This window comes from Drosophila sulfurigaster, chromosome 2R (genome assembly GCF_023558435.1).
Source record: "Drosophila sulfurigaster albostrigata strain 15112-1811.04 chromosome 2R, ASM2355843v2, whole genome shotgun sequence".
Classification (NCBI taxonomy): Eukaryota; Metazoa; Arthropoda; class Insecta; order Diptera; family Drosophilidae; genus Drosophila; species Drosophila sulfurigaster.
In genome coordinates this window covers 20,620,117-20,637,766 of record NC_084882.1, presented here as the reverse complement: position 1 = coordinate 20,637,766, position 17,650 = coordinate 20,620,117, and the positions used below count along the sequence as shown (strand labels likewise).

General features: G+C 37.1%; 6 protein-coding genes and 1 long non-coding RNA gene across 23 annotated transcripts; 5 read left to right on the top strand and 2 right to left on the bottom strand.

The window, feature by feature from the left end:
• The first annotated feature begins 85 nt into the window (after positions 1-85).
• On the top strand, positions 86-1,675 carry LOC133837333 (sorbitol dehydrogenase-like). Its single transcript, XM_062268049.1, has 6 exons — positions 86-243; positions 316-349; positions 418-887; positions 948-1,166; positions 1,225-1,346; positions 1,413-1,675. Exons 1-6 carry the CDS (start codon positions 190-192, stop codon positions 1,594-1,596), a joined length of 1,083 nt encoding a protein of 360 aa, XP_062124033.1. The 5' UTR covers positions 86-189; the 3' UTR covers positions 1,597-1,675.
• A 141-nt stretch (positions 1,676-1,816) lies between these two features.
• Positions 1,817-3,655, top strand: LOC133837330 (sorbitol dehydrogenase-like). Its single transcript, XM_062268045.1, has 7 exons — positions 1,817-2,224; positions 2,287-2,331; positions 2,390-2,423; positions 2,477-2,946; positions 2,997-3,215; positions 3,266-3,387; positions 3,445-3,655. Exons 1-7 carry the CDS (start codon positions 1,982-1,984, stop codon positions 3,626-3,628), a joined length of 1,317 nt encoding a protein of 438 aa, XP_062124029.1. The 5' UTR covers positions 1,817-1,981; the 3' UTR covers positions 3,629-3,655.
• A 200-nt stretch (positions 3,656-3,855) lies between these two features.
• On the top strand, positions 3,856-7,954 carry LOC133837324 (uncharacterized). 4 transcript variants are annotated; one of them, XM_062268039.1, is made up of 3 exons: positions 3,856-7,571; positions 7,669-7,711; positions 7,876-7,954. In XM_062268039.1, the coding sequence occupies exons 1-3, from the start codon at positions 4,005-4,007 to the stop codon at positions 7,914-7,916; spliced, it is 3,651 nt and encodes a 1,216-aa protein (XP_062124023.1). In that variant the 5' UTR covers positions 3,856-4,004; the 3' UTR covers positions 7,917-7,954. The 4 variants fall into 4 exon arrangements, with proteins under 4 accessions (XP_062124023.1, XP_062124022.1, XP_062124025.1 ...); XM_062268038.1 differs by having other exon boundaries at positions 7,863-7,954; XM_062268041.1 differs by lacking the exon at positions 7,669-7,711 and having other exon boundaries at positions 3,860-7,571.
• Positions 7,955-10,502: 2,548 nt separating this feature from the next.
• Positions 10,503-12,843, top strand: LOC133835907 (axoneme-associated protein mst101(1)-like). Of its 8 annotated transcripts, none has more exons than XR_009893655.1 (5): positions 10,504-10,823; positions 10,893-11,474; positions 11,517-11,534; positions 11,589-12,677; positions 12,729-12,843. XR_009893655.1 is itself a non-coding variant. In XM_062266078.1 (5 exons), coding segments are annotated over exons 1-4 (1,134 nt in total). In that variant the 5' UTR covers positions 10,504-10,600; the 3' UTR covers positions 12,571-12,677; positions 12,729-12,843. The 8 variants fall into 8 exon arrangements, 7 of the variants coding, with proteins under 7 accessions (XP_062122061.1, XP_062122056.1, XP_062122059.1 ...); XM_062266078.1 differs by having other exon boundaries at positions 10,893-11,637; positions 12,209-12,372; positions 12,569-12,677; XM_062266077.1 differs by lacking the exon at positions 12,729-12,843 and having other exon boundaries at positions 10,503-10,823; positions 11,517-11,546; positions 11,592-12,156.
• LOC133835913 (uncharacterized) lies at positions 12,037-13,625 on the bottom strand. Of its 3 annotated transcripts, XR_009893658.1 has the most exons (3): positions 13,527-13,625; positions 12,569-12,847; positions 12,037-12,372 (listed from the first exon to the last, which is right to left on the bottom strand). It is a non-coding gene; the product is annotated as an uncharacterized LOC133835913 (long non-coding RNA). The 3 variants fall into 3 exon arrangements; XR_009893657.1 differs by lacking the exon at positions 12,037-12,372 and having other exon boundaries at positions 12,493-12,847; XR_009893659.1 differs by lacking the exons at positions 12,037-12,372; positions 13,527-13,625 and adding an exon at positions 13,044-13,077 and having other exon boundaries at positions 12,493-12,847.
• LOC133835912 (axoneme-associated protein mst101(1)-like) lies at positions 13,283-15,190 on the top strand. 5 transcript variants are annotated; one of them, XM_062266093.1, is made up of 3 exons: positions 13,283-13,499; positions 13,872-14,097; positions 14,128-15,190. In XM_062266093.1, exons 1-3 carry the CDS (start codon positions 13,340-13,342, stop codon positions 14,720-14,722), a joined length of 981 nt encoding a protein of 326 aa, XP_062122077.1. In that variant the 5' UTR covers positions 13,283-13,339; the 3' UTR covers positions 14,723-15,190. The 5 variants fall into 5 exon arrangements, 4 of the variants coding, with proteins under 4 accessions (XP_062122077.1, XP_062122076.1, XP_062122078.1 ...); XM_062266092.1 differs by having other exon boundaries at positions 13,821-14,097; XM_062266094.1 differs by having other exon boundaries at positions 13,283-13,614; positions 13,900-13,964; positions 14,148-15,190.
• Positions 14,814-17,374, bottom strand: LOC133835909 (arrestin domain-containing protein 17). Its single transcript, XM_062266081.1, has 4 exons — positions 17,131-17,374; positions 16,381-16,536; positions 15,512-16,318; positions 14,814-15,450 (listed from the first exon to the last, which is right to left on the bottom strand). The coding sequence occupies exons 1-4, from the start codon at positions 17,243-17,245 to the stop codon at positions 15,296-15,298; spliced, it is 1,233 nt and encodes a 410-aa protein (XP_062122065.1). The 5' UTR covers positions 17,246-17,374; the 3' UTR covers positions 14,814-15,295.
• Positions 17,375-17,650: the final 276 nt, after the last annotated feature.

The window sequence follows — 17,650 nt, the reverse complement described above, 5'->3', positions numbered from 1 at the left end:
CCTACACATACACAAACATATATATTGCGTATTGGAAACAAGTTGATAAGCAAGTGAGCAGCGAGCAGCGAGCAGCCCACAATGAATATTTTGGAATTAGTAGCAAAACAGCGGTCGAAGCGTGCGGGTTTGTGTCTGTGCTTCACGTGGTGTACAAAATTTTCAGAGAAATAAAATTACGCATTTAAAATGGCAAAGGATAATCTGACTGCTGTATTACATGGTATTGAGGACTTGCGTTTGGTAAGGATAAAGTTTACAAGAAGTGAAGCTACATAGATTAATCTGTGTCCTTTCACCATAATAAACATATAGGAACAACGTCCCATACCGACAATTTCCGATGATGGTAAGTGTGAAAATCGAAAACTATTGGCATCAGGCAGTCCATCATTCTATTTTATTTGAAAACTTTAGAGGTTTTGATTGGCATGGACAGCGTTGGCATTTGCGGATCAGATGTGCATTACATGACACATGGACGCATCGGACATTTTGTGTTGACTAAACCCATGATCATTGGCCACGAAAGCGCTGGCGTTGTAGCCAAAGTTGGCAGCAAAGTGAAGCATCTAGCTGTGGGTGATCGAGTTGCAATTGAACCTGGAGTCCCTTGCTCGAAGTGTGAGCTGTGCAAGCAGGGCAAATACAATCTCTGCGCTGACATGGTCTTCTGTGCCACGCCCCCCTACGATGGCAATTTAACCCGCTATTATAAACAAGCCGCAAACTTCTGCTACAAACTGCCCGATCATGTCACCATGGAAGAGGCCGCCTTGTTGGAACCTCTGTCGGTTGGCGTTCACGCTTGTCGTCGTGCTAACGTTGGACTTGGCTCCAAGGTGCTGATCCTCGGCGCTGGACCTATTGGATTGGTTACACTTATCGTAAGTAAAAGTGACAATTAGTTTGTGATAGTTATGCAATTTAATTCTTTTCGTTTCAAGTCTGCACAATTTTTGGGAGCAACAGAGATTTTAATTACGGATCTGGTGCAAGATCGACTGGATGTGGCCAAAGAACTGGGAGCCACTCACACGCTGCTGCTTAACCGTGAAGATTCTGCCGAAGCTGTGGCGGAGCGCATTCGTCAAACAATGAGCGAGGATCCCGATAGAGCTATTGATTGCTGTGGAGCCGAGAGCAGCACTCGCCAGGCGATCTTTGTATGCGAAGGACTAACAATGTCATATTTTTTGTTAATCAATTTTATTATAATGCTAGGCTACCCGATCTGGAGGAGTGGTAGTTATTGTGGGCATGGGTGCAGCAGAAGTAAAAATCCCACTCTTTAATGCGTTGGCTCGTGAGGTGGACATTCGAGGAGTTTTCCGTTACTGCAATGAGTGAGTTTTACCTCCATTAATTATTTACATATTTCAAAAATGACTATAATAAAAATATTTACGCAGTTATCCTGGTGCTTTGGCTCTGGTGGCATCTGGTAAGATAAACGTAAAGCGATTGGTAACGCATCACTTTGATATCACAGAGACTGCCAAGGCCTTTGAGACAGCTCGTTATGGTCTGGGCGGAGCGATCAAGGTTATGATACATGTCCAGCCAAGGGACACAAACAATCCTGTCAAATTTTAGTTTCACACTAATTTCGAAACCGTCTGGCCATCAATAAAATATATTCGAACATGCACAAATAAATTATAAGAAACTTGAATCTTTTCATTTGTTTTCCTTGTTATTGTTATGAATATTTAGGTAATCTGAATACTTGTTCATTTGATATTTCGAAATCGTAGAAGGCGTTTCAATGAGCAATGTATGACGTGGACGAATTGATTAAAATAATGTGTTCAACTTTAGGGATTTCAATATTTCCATATAAATTTTGTATCTTAGTATTAACATTTATCAATGGGCGGAAATTGGCTAAAGATTGCATTTAATTAAATTATAAAATATTCTACTGTAATTAGTCGCTTTATATTTGTGATAATTTTTGCAGTGAAATTAAGATTTAAAAATGAGTTCTTTATCGTCGAGATTGTTACGTAGTTTTAATGATTTGTGGCGTATTAGCCCATCACATATAAAGAGAAACTTTTATGGCAGAGAAAATGGAACTCGAATTGATAATATAATCAAGAAACAAGAAAATTGTTTTGCAAAACGTGACCAGGGAACGCAAATCAATGTGATCCGATCGATGTCGGGGTGGCAGAGGAATTATTTCAATTCTAGATGCAAAAGCGATAAGTGTAAGCAGGTTTGTGTTACTTGGCGTATGAATTCTTACAAAATTACGTATACGTATTTTAAATGTGAAAGGATAATCTGACGGCTGTATTACATGGCATTGAAGACCTGCGTTTGGTAAAAGCTAAAATATATTTTTGTTTTTAAGAATCATTTTCTTAAGTTATGAATATAGGAACAACGTCCAATACCGACAATATCCGACGATGGTAAGTGTGCTGTCTATAAAGGCTTTAATTAATCAACATAGTGGCTTTTGTAGAAGTGTTGATAGCCATGGACTGTGTGGGTATTTGTGGATCAGATATCCATTATTGGGTAAACGGACGTATTGGCCACTTTGTGTTGACCAAACCCATGATCATTGGCCATGAAAGCTCTGGCGTTATAACCAAAGTTGGTAGCAGAGTTCGCAATTTAGTTGTAGGCGATCGAGTGGCAATGGAGCCAGGCATTCCCTGTGGCAAATGCGAACTGTGCAAAATTGGCAAGTACAACCTCTGTCCCGATATGGTCTTCTGTGCCACGCCTCCATACGATGGTAATCTGACTCGGTATTACAAGCAAGCCGCTCATTTCTGCTTCAAGCTTCCCGATCATGTCACAATGGAAGAAGGTGCTTTGTTGGAACCTCTGTCGGTTGGCGTTCATGCCTGTCGTCGGGCTAACGTTGGACTTGGCTCCAAGGTGCTGATCCTCGGCGCAGGAACTATTGGATTGGTTTCACTAATCGTAAGCAGCATTACAAAGCAAAACCTATTTTACATATAAACCTTATAAAGGCTGCACAATCAATGGGTGCAACGGAGATTATGATAACGGATTTGCTGCAAGAGCGTCTGAATATTGCCGAAGAGCTGGGAGCTACTCACACACTGCTGCTTAAGAACGATGATTCTCTCGAAGAAATATTGGAGTGCGTTCGTCAAACTATGAATGGAGAGCCCGACAAATCCATCGATTGCTGTGGGGCCGAAAGTAGCACACGCCTCGCTATCATGGTAAGTTGCTAAGCATATTAGATTATAATTTAATCGAGCTGTCATGCTAGGCAACACGATCTGGCGGAGTTGTTGTAGTTGTGGGCATGGGAGCAGAAGAAATGAAGCTTCCTCTTCTGAATGCGTTGATTCGTGAAGTGGATATTCGCGGAGTTTTTCGATACTGCAACGAGTAAGTCATTCAATATATCAAGAATTATCGTAAAATGAATACAATTATATATTCTAGTTATGCTGGCGCTTTAGCTCTAGTTGCATCCGGGCAGGCGAATGTGAAGCGTCTTGTTACCCATCATTTTGATATAACAGAAACTGAAAAGGCTTTTGAAACATCACGCTGTGGTCTTGGCGGGCCTATCAAAGTTATGATTCATGTCCAGCCAAGGGACACAAACAACCCTATCAAATTTTAATTTTAGAATCTTTTCGCAAGCTAAAATAAATAAATGTATATATAAGCTAATGCCAATTTTTAATTTTTTGTAAGAAGTCTAATTTGTTTCAGTTAACTTTTTTCTTCAGGCCGTATGATTAATATTCAATACGCATTTTGGTATAACTGAAACGGAGAAGGCTTACATAGGTCAATCAAAGTTATACGTCACTGACGTATCTAAAATTTGAGAATTTTTTTTGGTCAAACAAGATAGAACTTACATCATCAGTCAGAGTAATGTGATTGCTAGAAAACATTACTACATATGTCTTGGCCTCAAACAAAATTTCAGTTCTACCTAAAAAAATTTTGAAAACATTATCAAAATTCAAAAGCGGGGATTCATAACATAAATGGCTAATATATCGTCTCGATTAGCGCGAAGTATTAATGCTTTTCGACGAATTAGGTGCAGCTTACCTGCGACACTTCGACACTTCCATGAACGCAACAATGGCTCTGGCATCGATGATGGCCTCAAAAAACAACAGCAAAATAAGAATAAATTGGACACCCGAAAAGAAAAAGCTTCTGGCGAAAGTAGTAACAAGTTTCTAAGCACCTCAGATAAAAGTGCTGAAAGCACTAATAAACAAAGGGAGGAAACGATTCCAAGCTGTAAAAGCAATATCAAGGTAATGAAGAGCTCCTCAACTTCCAAACCCTCCAAGATACATTGTTGTGAGAAAACGAGTTCAAGTGGATCCTTTGGTAAAGTTGGCCAGAATTATTGTGGCGTTGAAGCGACTGCAATGACAGCGGACAAGTCGGTCAATTCAGTCGATTCACATGTTTCCGCAACTAAAGCTGGTAGATCTCATACTTCAATTAAATCTGGTACAATTTCGAACACTGGTTCGGATAAAAAAACTCAAGATAACAAAGCTATTTTGGTCGAATCTATAACTAAAGCTGGCAAATCTAATTCTTCAATTCAACATGGTAAACTTGCACCGAAAAATTCGGATAAAAAATGCAAAAATAGCGAACTGGTTTTAGCTCAAACTAAATCGGTAGGTGAACAAGATTTTGAGAAAAAATTGGATTTTACCAACATTGAAAAGGTTTGCGAGGAGAATATTGAATACATTAAGAACCTATTAAATAATGCAAAACTCGATTCAAAAATGAAGAGTATAGAACCGGATGTCTCTGCAAAAGAAGCAACGCGCTCTTCAGATAATGATTACTTGAGAATTCCCTCTCACGAAGATGTTCATCGTGCAAGTTTGCAACAACAATCTTTAATTCATGACTTCGATTCACATATTGCTGGCGAGAACGAAAAAAGCTCACCAAAACCACAAAGCCTAAGAATACCAGCTCATGTTCCCGATCATGAAAGAGATAAGAATATTGTTGACAATACTGCATCCAAGAAATCAATTGATCTGCAAGCTAAGCCCAATGTTCCTCTTATTTTTGAGAAATCCAAACTAAAAGATCAGAGTAAATCATTTAAAATAACGGATATGCTATCAGAAAGTTCAAATGAAACCCCTTATGCATCTTTTGTGAAAAATTCGAATATTTGTAACACAAAAGGCTTAAAGGACTACTATTATGAAAAAGCGGATTCCAGTCCTGCAAACGATAGTCAAGCTGAAAACGAATCTTCGACGATAACATTGGGAAGTACCGACGAGCCATACGTTTTTCCAACGAATATTGAGAGCGGCAATTATTTGGATGATCACCAAGATATGAACTCATTGGGACACAAACACGAAGATGTGGAGGACTTTGATGTTGAAATGAGTGATTCAAAATCAGATAAAATAGCAAAATTAAAAAAATCGGATTCATTTGATATTACGGATAATAATTTCAATGAAATGGATACTCGGTCCGGTTACACGAGCGAATCATTTGATGATATTGACATGGATTCCAGTTTATCAACTAAATTGAATGAGAAAGCTGAATATATCACATATCCGAGCAATATTCCAAACAATATAACTGGCAAAACACCTTTGAGGGGCACAGTTGCAATGTTACTTGAGGCCAAATCGAAAATTCGCGCAGAACAAAATTTAAATATTACTGATAATGACTTAGTATGTGATCAGTCAACACGTTTTGGTGGTAATATTGGTGAATACAATAATACTGGAATTGGAACGAACAATATCGTATCCAAAATGAATACTGATAATTCAGAGTTTGAATCCAAGACTGGAGTATCATCAGTAGCAAGACCATATGAAGAAGAATATCATAAGACGATTGGTTCTCAAATTATTGCCGAATTTTCAGGAAATGATTGTATTGAAAATGAGACATCATCATCAAAGTTTAATGCAGTCGATTCAGTTCTCGAACTCAAGAAAAGTAGTAAAAGGCATAAATCGTCTGAAAATAGAAAAAAGGTTTCAACAAAATCAAATGAAACGTACAATCCAGTTGACTCCATTTTCGAATTAAAATCAATGCCACATAAAAAATATTCAAATTCAGCCGGCACTTCAGGAACTTCAGAGAAAGAAAATTCTGGAACGGAAAAAACAGTAAAATCTGAGAGCAATTTAACACCCGGTGATCTCTATAATTCCACATCTGAGTGTCCTTCGCATGATAACATGATAAGCAACGAAGCAACATTTAAAAGAGTTGAATTTCGATCTGGTAAATTTGGTAAAGTCCCCAAACAGTATGCTTCTAAAATTCGAAAAGAGCTTCGAAATAAGATTGCATCTAAGACAGAATATAATGTAAAGAATCGGAAGCGTAACCTAAGTAAGACCGGTAAGAGTGGCGAAAACAGCTCAAGGATTGTAATGTTAAATGAAAAAAATGCGGATAAAACCTTGAAACAAAATTATACACCAAAATCAAAAATAAACAACAGATCACAATTCAATTCTAAGACACAAATTGACAATTTAGGAAATCATAATGATAATGAAACTTTGCAAGAGACGTATTCAAAATACGAAAGGGAAATTAAATCGGAAAACCGTTTAACACCAGGGGATCTTTACACTCAGCAATCAGAAGGAGATCTGTATGAAGACTGGGAAACTTCACGACCAAATAGAAGAAAAATAAAGTACGAATTAGATCATAAGCCTAGCAAATCTGAATATAAGGACACAGCTACATCTAAAGTCGAAGAAGATTGTAAAAATTTGGACACAGAGAACCATCTAAATGATTTTAAATCAGAAAGCAAACAAAAATCTAATATCCAAACTGGAGACGATTTCACTGAAATACAAGAAGGCGATATTAAAAAAGTGGAAGATACGAAGGCTCTAAGAGATAAACACGATGATGAGGAACTTGAGTATGCCAAACGATATCTTAACAAAGCCAAACGTCTTCATGATGCTGAAAAAAAGAGGAGTATGGATCGCAAAAAGCGAATGAGAAATAGTCCACGCCGAAAAAGCAAAAAATCAAAATCAAAGATGACATTATCTGAATTTTTGTCTAAATTAGTGACTAGTAAGGACGATAGCAATATGGGCGGGGGTAATCGAAGACATTTTTCCACTTTGTGTAATGTTCATATGTCAATTTTAAATTCAAAGAACTATGCAACACCGAAAATAACACAAACAAAAAAGAAAAGTGATTCCTTCATATCGCCGGACTTATCAAAGCAAGGCCTCGGTGCTGCCTCTATAAGTCAGGAGCGAATGAAATATCAAAAACAAAGAAAAGTGCAAGAATCGACGACTGAAAGTCATTTGGTTGAGTTTGATGATGAAAGAATTAAAATACAGGGAGGCTCTCTTAATGAACAGAAACACAAAAAGCGCGTTGAAGAGATCAAGAGGGACGACGAGAAATTCGATACTCAAATTCAAGGTGGATCTCTCCGTACCAAAGATAAAGGAATATCGAAAGAAATTCCTAAGCGAACCATTCGAAAATGCAACAATTGGAGTCAAAATATTTGGGAAAGCTTTCGGGTAAGAAATTGTACTTAAATCACGAACGAAATACGTCGATTTGAGATACGCTTCAACTCAGCAATAAAACTGAAATAAAAAAAAATAATCTTTTTAGCATTATCGGTTCCCATTTGTTGGAAATTCAATGTCATATCGAGGTGAATGACGTCGGTATACTTTCCTACTATGTATATTTGCATGTAGTAATTCTAGTATAAATTATGGTTGATAACAGCACAATCTATTTTATGAATTTAGGTTATTTGTAGGTCAATTAAATTCCACACATACTTACTAATTGAGATACAGTCTGTCTTTCCAGATACTTGCAAAATGACCCCCAAGAAGAATGAAGGAATTTAACAAATCGCTTTGAAAATAAGTTTCGGACAATTAAGACGTCGAAGTTAATACATGCAGCGAACTATAGATATAGAGAGAAATGGACTTTAACACAAATTAACTTCAGTGGCCAATAAAGTTTTAAAACTAATAATAGAAACATCTAAATTGAAATATGCTGGGAACCGCTACTGAAAATTGCTTTAGGTATTGCCTGATACTTTTAAATTTGCTATAATTTGTTTTAATAAAATATTAAAAATCTATATGAAAAATTGAAATATCAGTGCATAGCTAACATTGTTATTGGGGCTTTTGCATACAGCAAAGTTTAGGTCATATGTAGAGAGCCAAATCTGTACTTACAAATAAACTAGCTTACAAGGAAATAAAATATGGTTGCGGAATTGTTGTAACTATATGGAATGTAAGTAAATCGTATGCTAAATAGCAAACGCATGTCATTGCATTTCTAAACAAGTAAGAAAGCTGCAATGAGTCTGCTCGATTGTGACATACTCGCTACCCATTTTAAATAAAAGTCAAATGCGGTATTTATTTTAAGATATTATATATCAAAATATACTGCAATACACATTCAAAATACATATAGTATATCATAGAGTTCAACATATACCAGATTGTTAGCCAAAGCAACTATCTAGTATTTACACATTGAGAAAAAATCAGAGATTGAAAAGTAGATTGCAAATTTTGATTTATGATTTTTTCGATGTTACAAAGAAACAAACCTGAAAAAGGCTTTTTTTCTTTGAAACAATCTTAAAATCTTAAATCCAGATTTTTATGCCACATTTGCATTCCAAGATAAAAAACTTCATTAAGATTTAAATCTTGCTTCAAGAATGTTTTATTCTATTTTAAAACAAGTAAGAAAGTTACAGTCGAGTGTGCTCGACTGTGAGATACCCGCTACCCATTTTTAATAAGGGCAAAATATTGCGGTATTATTTTCAAAATATACCGAAAATACTAAAAAAATACTAACAAGTAAGAAAGTTACAGTCGAGTGTGCTCGACTGTGAGATACCCGCTACCCAAATTTAATAAAGCCAAAATATTGCGGTATCATTTTCAAAATATACCGAAAATACTTAAAAAATACTAAAAATATACCGAATGATATGTTTGGTATATCGATATAGTACACCATTCAAAATATACCATAGACGGCACAACGTACCAGATTGTCAGCCAAAACAACTAAGACCCCTAGTAAGTAGGCGTTTTTGTCCATACAAAAGTATTTCTTTAATAACTTCCACAATTTTTATATGATCGCAACCAAATTTTCAGGAATCATAACTACTATAGTAATTATTGTATAAACAAAAATCGCAATTCTAGCTTTAAATTTACGCTTGTTATTCGATCCGGGGCGGAAGTGGGCGTGGCAAAATTTACAAACTTGATACATAACAAATGCTGTCGAAAAAAATTATAGCTCTATCACTTATAGTCTCTGAGATCTAGGTGTTCATACGGACAAACGGACATGGCTATATCGTCTCGACTGTTGACGCTGATCAAGAATATATATACTTTATAGGATCGGAGATGCCTCGTTCTACCTGTTACACAAAGTTATAATACCCTTCTACCCTATGGGTAGCGGGTATAAAAATAGAATGCAAATCTCAATTTAAGAATTTTTCGACCTCAAAAAAAAATGATTTTGTTTTCGTTTCTTAAAATGTTCGAACTCCCCATTTTTTAAATTAGATTCTAATTTCTGGTGTTGTTGCTGTTAGCTTAGTAAGTAGATATGTTTTAAAACATTGTGTCGTGTATAGAGAAACCACGTAATCTTTTTGTTTTATTTTAAACAATGTAAATTTAAGATTTTATGATCTTGTTTTAAGATTTTTCCTTCTTGGGTCAATTTTAAGAATTTTTCATTTTTCAAACACGATTATAATCTTGAATTTCAAGATTGGGTAATATATAGATTTTTTGTAGAATTTCGATTTTAATTTAAGAATAAACTTTCTTGGTTAAATTTTGACAATATAAAAAACTTGATTCAAGACTTTATTCTTGATTTTAGCAAATTTTTTCTTTCTGCGTAGGCATTTTAGCCCATACAATAGTATTATATTTATTTAATAGCTTATGTATGTAATATTTTTTAGCCCATTTAATAGTATTTATTTAATAACTTCTACAATTTTTACCTGATCGTTGCAAAATTCAGGAAGCATAAGGCTATTATTATTGTGTGTACCAAAAATCGTATTCGTTTTATTTTATCGATTTGCGTGGGCAGAAGGGGGTTGACAAAAATTGTATCTCTATCTTTTATATCTCTAATATCTATATCTTATAGTTTCTAAGATCTAGGTGTTCATATGGATGGCTGGCTGTTACATTCATTTTGTGAATTTACGAAAACGTAATTTAAAGAGCATGGCCTGGCGATGGGCGCATCAATGGTCTTACAAAAAGTCTGAATGTTAAGTGTTTCCGAGCTCTCAAGATGCTCGAAGATGCTCGCACAAAAAACTACCTACAAATTTGTATAACAATCTCAGTAGGTGAAGTGAAAAATGTCAGTTAAAAATTTTAGTGGCAGGGTCAAGAAATATAAAACTCACACACTTTACTAGACCTTCTCTGGGAACAGAACCAAATTAACTGTACAAATTTGAAATTCCAAATTAAAAAAAAATAGCTCGGGCTAAAAAATGTTTAGACGAACTGTTTTAACTTTAGGTAACAACACTCCAGTTCACGCCCAACGCTATTTCCGTTCGTGTAATTGTTATTCTCAGTCTAAAGTAACGTTCAAATGTAGGCCTCTCGGCTGTAATGGTTTTCTTCAAAAATTTGTAAGGCCTAAAGTTTTAGCACAGAATTTTAGTATTGCTCATAATAAGAATGAAATCAGAATAACCCAAAAATTAAAAAGTAAGTTTTGTAAATCAATCGGTTAATTTAATATAATTTATCAAACGGCTTTTAACGTTCGCAATATAGATGGGCTTTCGGCAACGCTTAAGATAAAATCTCGTAGGCTCAGTACGGTATCGCCCGATGTAAACGAGGCAACCTGCCCAGGTCAAACAGATAAGTTAAAGGAACAATGTAAGACGTTGGCACAAAAACTGCGTAAGGCTTGTCAGAAGCTTGTCGAAGAAGATCTGAAAGAAAAGAAGCTGAAAAAAGCAACGGCCAATGCAGAAATCCAAACAAATAGCGCCAAGGATATATCGGATAAGTTGACCAGAATACAGCGCTTAAAACAAAAATGCGACCAAATGGCCAAAAAAGCAAATGGCGAAAAATTAGCGAAGATTCAAGAGCTTAAAGCGAAATGCGATAAATTGGTGAAAGCGGAAAAGCTTAAAAAACAATGTAATAAATTGGCCCAAAAACAGAAGTGCACAAAAAGAGCTAGGCAAGAAAAGTTAAGGACACTTAAAAAGCAATGTAAAAAAATGGCAAAGCAAGCAATGTGTAAACAATCTAGTGGAAGTTCTAAATCTGCCAGTCACAACCTTCAAAAACAATGCAAAGCGATGGCTGAAAAAGCTATGTGTGCTAAAATGGCCAAAGGTGGTAAAGGTGGTAAAGGTGGTAAAGGTGGTAAAGGAGGTAAAGGAGGTAAAGGTGGTAAAGGTGGTAAAGGAGGTAAAGGAGGCAAAGGAGGCAAAGGAGGCAAAGGAGGCAAAGGAGGCAAAGATGGCAAGGACGGTAAATCCAAACTAAAAAAACAATGTAAGGCACTGGCCCAAAAAGCAAAGTGTGCTAAATTAGCAAAGAAAAGCAAGCAAGCCAAACTAAAAAAGCAATGTAAGGCACTGGCCCAGAAAGCAAAGTGTGCTAAATTAGGAAAAGGCAAATCAAAGAAAAGCTCTTCTAAACGATGCAAAGGGGAGTGTGATTCAATGCCCGATACAATCCAAAGGAATAAACGATGCAAAGGAGAGTGCGATTCAATGCCCGATACAATCCAAAGAAATAAAAAATGCAAAGGGGAGTGCGATTCAATGCCCGATACAATCCAAAAAAATAAAAATGCAAAGGGAGTGCGATTCAATGCCCGATACAATCCAAAGAAAAAAAAATGCAAAAGTGCGATTCAATGCCCGATACAATCAAAAAAGAAAAAAAAAAGGTAAGGGTGGTAAGGGCGCTTCTCAACAAGCCAAACTAAAAAAGAAGTGTAAGGCACTGGCCCAAAAAGCAAAGTGTGCTAAATTAGCAAAGAAAAGCAAGAAAGGTAAAGGAGGCAAAGATAGCAATAGCAAGGGCGGTAAATCCAAACAGACCAAACTAAAAAAACAGTGTAAAGAATTGGCCGAAAAAGCAAAGTGTACTAAATTGGCAAAGAAAAGCAAGCAAGCCAAACTAAAAAAGCAATGTAAAGCACTGGCCCAAAAAGCAAAGTGTGCTAAATTAGCAAAGAAAAGCAAGAAAGGTAAAAGCGGAAAAGGTAAATCAAAGAAAAGCTCTTCTAAACGATGCAAAGGGGAGTGCGATTCAATGCCCGATACAATCCAAAGGAATAAACGATGCAAAGGAGAGTGCGATTCAATGCCCGATACAATCAAAAGGAATAAACGATGCAAAAGGAGAGTGCGATTCAATGCCCGATACAATCCAAAAGAAAAAGAAAAGCAAAGGTAAGGGTGGTAAGGGCGCTTCTCAACAAGCCAAACTAAAAAAGAAGTGTAAGGCACTGGCCCAAAAAGCAAAGTGTGCTAAATTAGCAAAGAAAAGCAAGAAAGGTAAAGGAGGCAAAGACAAACTAAAAAAACAGTGTAAAGAAATGGCCCAAAAAGCAAAGTGTACTAAATTGGCAAAGAAAAGCAAGCAAGCCAAACTAAAAAAGCAATGTAAAGCACTGGCCCAAAAAGCAAAGTGTGCTAAATTAGCAAAGAAAAGCAAGAAAGGTAAAGGCGGAAAAGGTAAATCAAAGAAAAGCTCTTCTAAACGATGCAAAGGGGAGTGCGATTCAATGCCGATACGATCCAAAGGAATAAACGATGCAAAGGAGAGTGCGATTCAATGCCCGATACAATCCAAAGGAATAAACGATGCAAAGGAGAGTGCGATTCAATGCCCGATACAATCCAAAAGAAAAAGAAAAGCAAAAGGTAAAAATTGGTAAGGGCGCTTCTCAACAAGCCAAACTAAAAAAAAAAAGTGTAAGGCACTGAGTGCGATTCAATGATACCAAAAGGAATAAACGCCCAAAAAGCAAAGTGTGCTAAATTAGCAAAGAAAAGCAAGAAAGGTAAAGGAGGCAAAGACAAACTAAAAAAACAGTGTAAAGAATTGGCCCAAAAAGCAAAGTGTGCTAAATTAGCAAAGAAAAGCAAGAAAGGTAAAAGCGGAAAAGGTAAATCAAAGAAAAGCTCTTCTAAACGATGCAAAGGGGAGTGCGATTCAATGCCCGATACGATCCAAAGGAATAAACGATGCAAAGGAGAGTGCGATTCAATGCCGATACAATCAAAAGGAATAAACGATGCAAAGGAGAGTGCGATTCAATGCCCGATACAATCCAAAGGAATAAACGATGCAAAGGAGAGTGCGATTCAATGCCCGATACAATCCAAAAGAAAAAGAAAAGCAAAGGTAAGGGTGGTAAGGGCGCTTCTCAACAAGCCAAACTAAAAAAGAAGTGTAAGGCACTGGCCCAAAAAGCAAAGTGTGCTAAATTAGCAAAGAAAAGCAAGAAAGGTAAAGGAGGCAAAGACAAACTAAAAAAACAGTGTAAAGAATTGGCCCAAAAAGCAAAGTGTACTAAATTGGCAAAGAAAAGCAAGCAAGCCAAACTAAAAAAGCAATGTAAAGCACTGGCCCAAAAAGCAAAGTGTGCTAAATTAGCAAAGAAAAGCAAGAAAGGTAAAAGCGGAAAAGGCAAATCAAAGAAAAGCTCTTCTAAACGCTGCAAAGGGGAGTGCGATTCAATGCCCGATACAATCCAAAGGAATAAACGATGCAAAGGAGAATGTGTCGATCAAATGGAAATGAAAAAACGATGCAAAGGAGAATGTGATTCAATGCCCGATACAATCCAAAAGAAAAAGAAAAGCAAAGGTAAGGGTGGTAAGGGCGCTTCTCAAGCCAAACTAAAAAAGAAATGTAAGGCACTGGCCCAAAAAGCAAAGTGTGCTAAATTAGCAAAGAAAAGCAAGAAAGGTAAAAGCGGAAAAGGCAAATCAAAGAAAAGGTAAAAGCGGAAAGGCAAATCAAAGAAAAGCTCTTCTAAACGCTGCAAAGGGGAGTGCGATTCAATGCCCGATACAATCCAAAGGAAAAAGAAAAGTAAAGGCAAGGGTGGTAAGAGCGCTTCTCAACAAGGCAAACTAAAAAAACAATGTAAAGAATTGGCCCAAAAAGCAAAGTGTACTAAATTAGCAAAGAAAAGCAAGCAAGCCAAACTAAAAAAGCAATGCAAGGCAATGGCTAAGAAAGAGAAGCAAAATAAGTTAAAAAAGCAATGTGCAGCTATGGCGAAAAAAGAAAAAGAAGCAAAGCTTAAAAAGCAATGCAGTGCACTGGCTCAAAAGGAAAAGAAGGCAAAGCTTCAAAAGCAGTGCAAGGCAATGGCCAAGAAGAAACAAAAAGCTCAGCTTAAAAAAAAATGTGCGGCAATGGAAAAAAAGGCAAAGCTTGAAAAGAAATGCAGCGCAATGGCTCAAAAGGAAAAAAAAGCAAAGATTGATAAGAAATGCGTGCTATGCGTCCCTCCATGGGAGAAACCCCATGGGAAAGAAATGCTAAAGTGGCAAAAAATCGAAACAAGATCAGCTAAAAAAAGCGTGCGCGGAAGCAGCGCAGAAGGAGAAATGTGAAAAGATGGCAAAGAAAAAAGAAGCAAAGCTTAAAAAGAAATGCAGCGCAATGGCTCAAAAGGGAAAAAAAGCAAAGATTGATAAGAAATGCGTGCTATGCGTCCCTCCATGGGAGAAACCCCCATGGGAAAGAAATGCTAAAGTGGCAAAAAAATCGAAACAAGATCAGCTAAAAAAAGCGTGCGCGGAGGCAGCGCAGAAAGAGAAATGTGAAAAGATGGCTAAGCAGAAGTTAATAGACAGACTTAAACAACATTGTAAGAAATTAGCGGAAAAGGCTTTGGCAACCAAGTGTAAAGAAGAGGCCAAGCGAAAAGCACAAAAAGAAAAAGGAAAGAAAATTAAAGAGGAATGTCTTAAAATGGCCAATGATAAACCACCAAGTAAAAGTAAATAAATGTTGTCGATAGATTAGAAAATAGAAATAGCAATAAAAATTGTATTTGAGCGTCAACTGAGATTACAAAATTACAATATTTTTTTGTGCGAAGTAATATATTTTTGCTTTCTTTTGGACGGAAAGCGTTCCGAAATAAATGCGAGAATAACGCAATTTTATATAAAACTAGGTAATTAAGGGCTCAACGCTGGTGCGGTAGCATTCCTAAACTGAAAAGTTGGATATCTGGGCGCAAATGTATTCTCTCCAATAATTTGAGTATGCTCCGAGTCGTCGCCACCAGTTATGGTAGGTGCCCGATACTGTGTTTCCACGAATTGAGGAGGCGCTGTGAATAGGTATAGATATATTAATATGGGGTATTATTGGGTAGTTTTTTTTGTATTTACGTATGTTGGGATAAAGGGAGCCGCCTGCGCTATCTGCGACATTCCAGCCAAGAGCACCGCCCAAATTGCCATCACCTAGTGGACTAACTGGACTTACTGGTTGGGTTGGGGCCAGTGAAGGGTCATCCGTCTGTGGTTTTAAGGCAGCTAGAGGTATTGTACCCAGAGTAATTGGCACTTTACCAGTGAGATTACGATGAGGTCCACTGACGTCACATTCTACGTGCAAATCGTAGTCGAGCGCAATTATGCCACAGTTAAGTAAATTGGTTGGCGGCAATGCAGGTATTTCCATTTGTTGGGTAAATGTACGAGATTCTCCTGCATTGACGGGTCCAACACTTAATTGTGAAATTATCACCTTTGACTCGCGTTTCTCACTGCGTGGTTGATTGGTATGGAACGTGACAAGCTTCCGCAATTCAAATTTAACTGCGGCGAGATTCACATTGCTTGCGTTGTCAACCTCGCAGGTTATAGGCAATATCTGACCCGATACATAACCAGTTTGAGGTATGCTCGTTATGACAGCGAGTGGCCCAGAACGGCAACAGAAACAGCAAAATGCCTTTTCCAACTCGAGTTTAAATGGTTCTTTTACACGCGGATTGAGATTCAAGTCAACAGGTGCTATGACCGTAAAGGCCATTTTCATATCCTGATCAAACTTCCATGGCCTATCCAAAGTAACTTTAATTGTGTACCGCACATGACCAAACTCACCCTCAAATGAGGATGGCAAAGTAGGGGGCAAGGCACAAGTGAACGGATAGGTATGTGTGCCTGGCGGCAGCTCCGTCTCCGAGCCTGTAAAGGATTATCATCAGCAATCTAACGCCATTTTAAAAGCAACACACTGTTCAACTTACTGTTTTTACCGCCGAGCAGATAGTATTGTATCTTAAAATACTCTTCATGACCCTTGAGATGTGTGATCTCGTTCTCAGTCTTGCCCTCACTCGACGTTACGTTACGTTCCTCGGTCCATTCAGTGTTTGCCTCGCCCAGAAATCGTATTATAATACCTAAGAAGTGAGCAAGTGGTTATCATTTTAAGAATAAACAAGATAAAGCCGGCGCATTACAAAAAGCACGACAATCGCTTGCTTGCCTTGCTATAAATTCTATAAATAAAAGACACTTGCGACGAATGCTATTCTCCACACTGTTCTGCTCTGTGTTTCTGGCTGTCACTTTGACTGCCAAACCGATGACATCATCGCCATCAGCATCATTCCATCGTCGCATAGCAATGGATTGACCTCAATAAAACTTTGATTTTATATTTTAACCAATTAGATAATTGAAATATAATAATTTCAGTCGGACAATATTAATTTGAATGCACCTTAATTTGGAAAGTAAGTTAGGTCCACTCTAATACTGTTACCCAAATAAGTGGCACCTTTGTGTAATGAAACCGGCAGTTTTTAACAGAGAAGGAGAGGAGTCAATTACATGTTGTTAAACTTTTTAGAAGGCACAACGTACACAGGGCGTATTACCACAACAACAATCCATCGCATTGTTGTGATGCCGTCATTCTTATGAGTAATGCGTGCCATGATCACATAAATTAATTATATATAGTATATAATATGAATTACATGCACTCTTACCTCGTACTTTTTTGGGCGAATCGAACGTAACTTTGACCTGACCGTTGATTGTTTGTCCGGCGTAGTATGTGTTCCATGGATTATCCAGTTGGATCTCGCAGCCTTTGATACCCATAGTCTTTCGATAAAGTACAACTCGAATAAAATAACTATTTCTGCTATATATGTAAACACTGGGAAGCCCAACGTTAGGCTATGTATTGAACCATGCCCCGCTTGCCAACTTAACATTCATGTTGGAGTGCGACCGTAAGCTTAATTTCAAAAATATACTTTTTATGCCGTGATACACCAATAGTCAGAACTGTGATATTGGTATATTTAGAAAAATCCGTGTATAATAAGGAGGCATTGTTATTGATATTTTATTTAAAAACTTTAAACGTAGACTAAAACATTATTTAGGCGCTCAGGATTTGTGTCCAGTAAGAATGTGTACAGCAGAAATTGGCTTTGAAATTATTAATAATACGAAATAAAAAACTACTTTGTAGTAATATTATAGTGACTGTTAACTTAA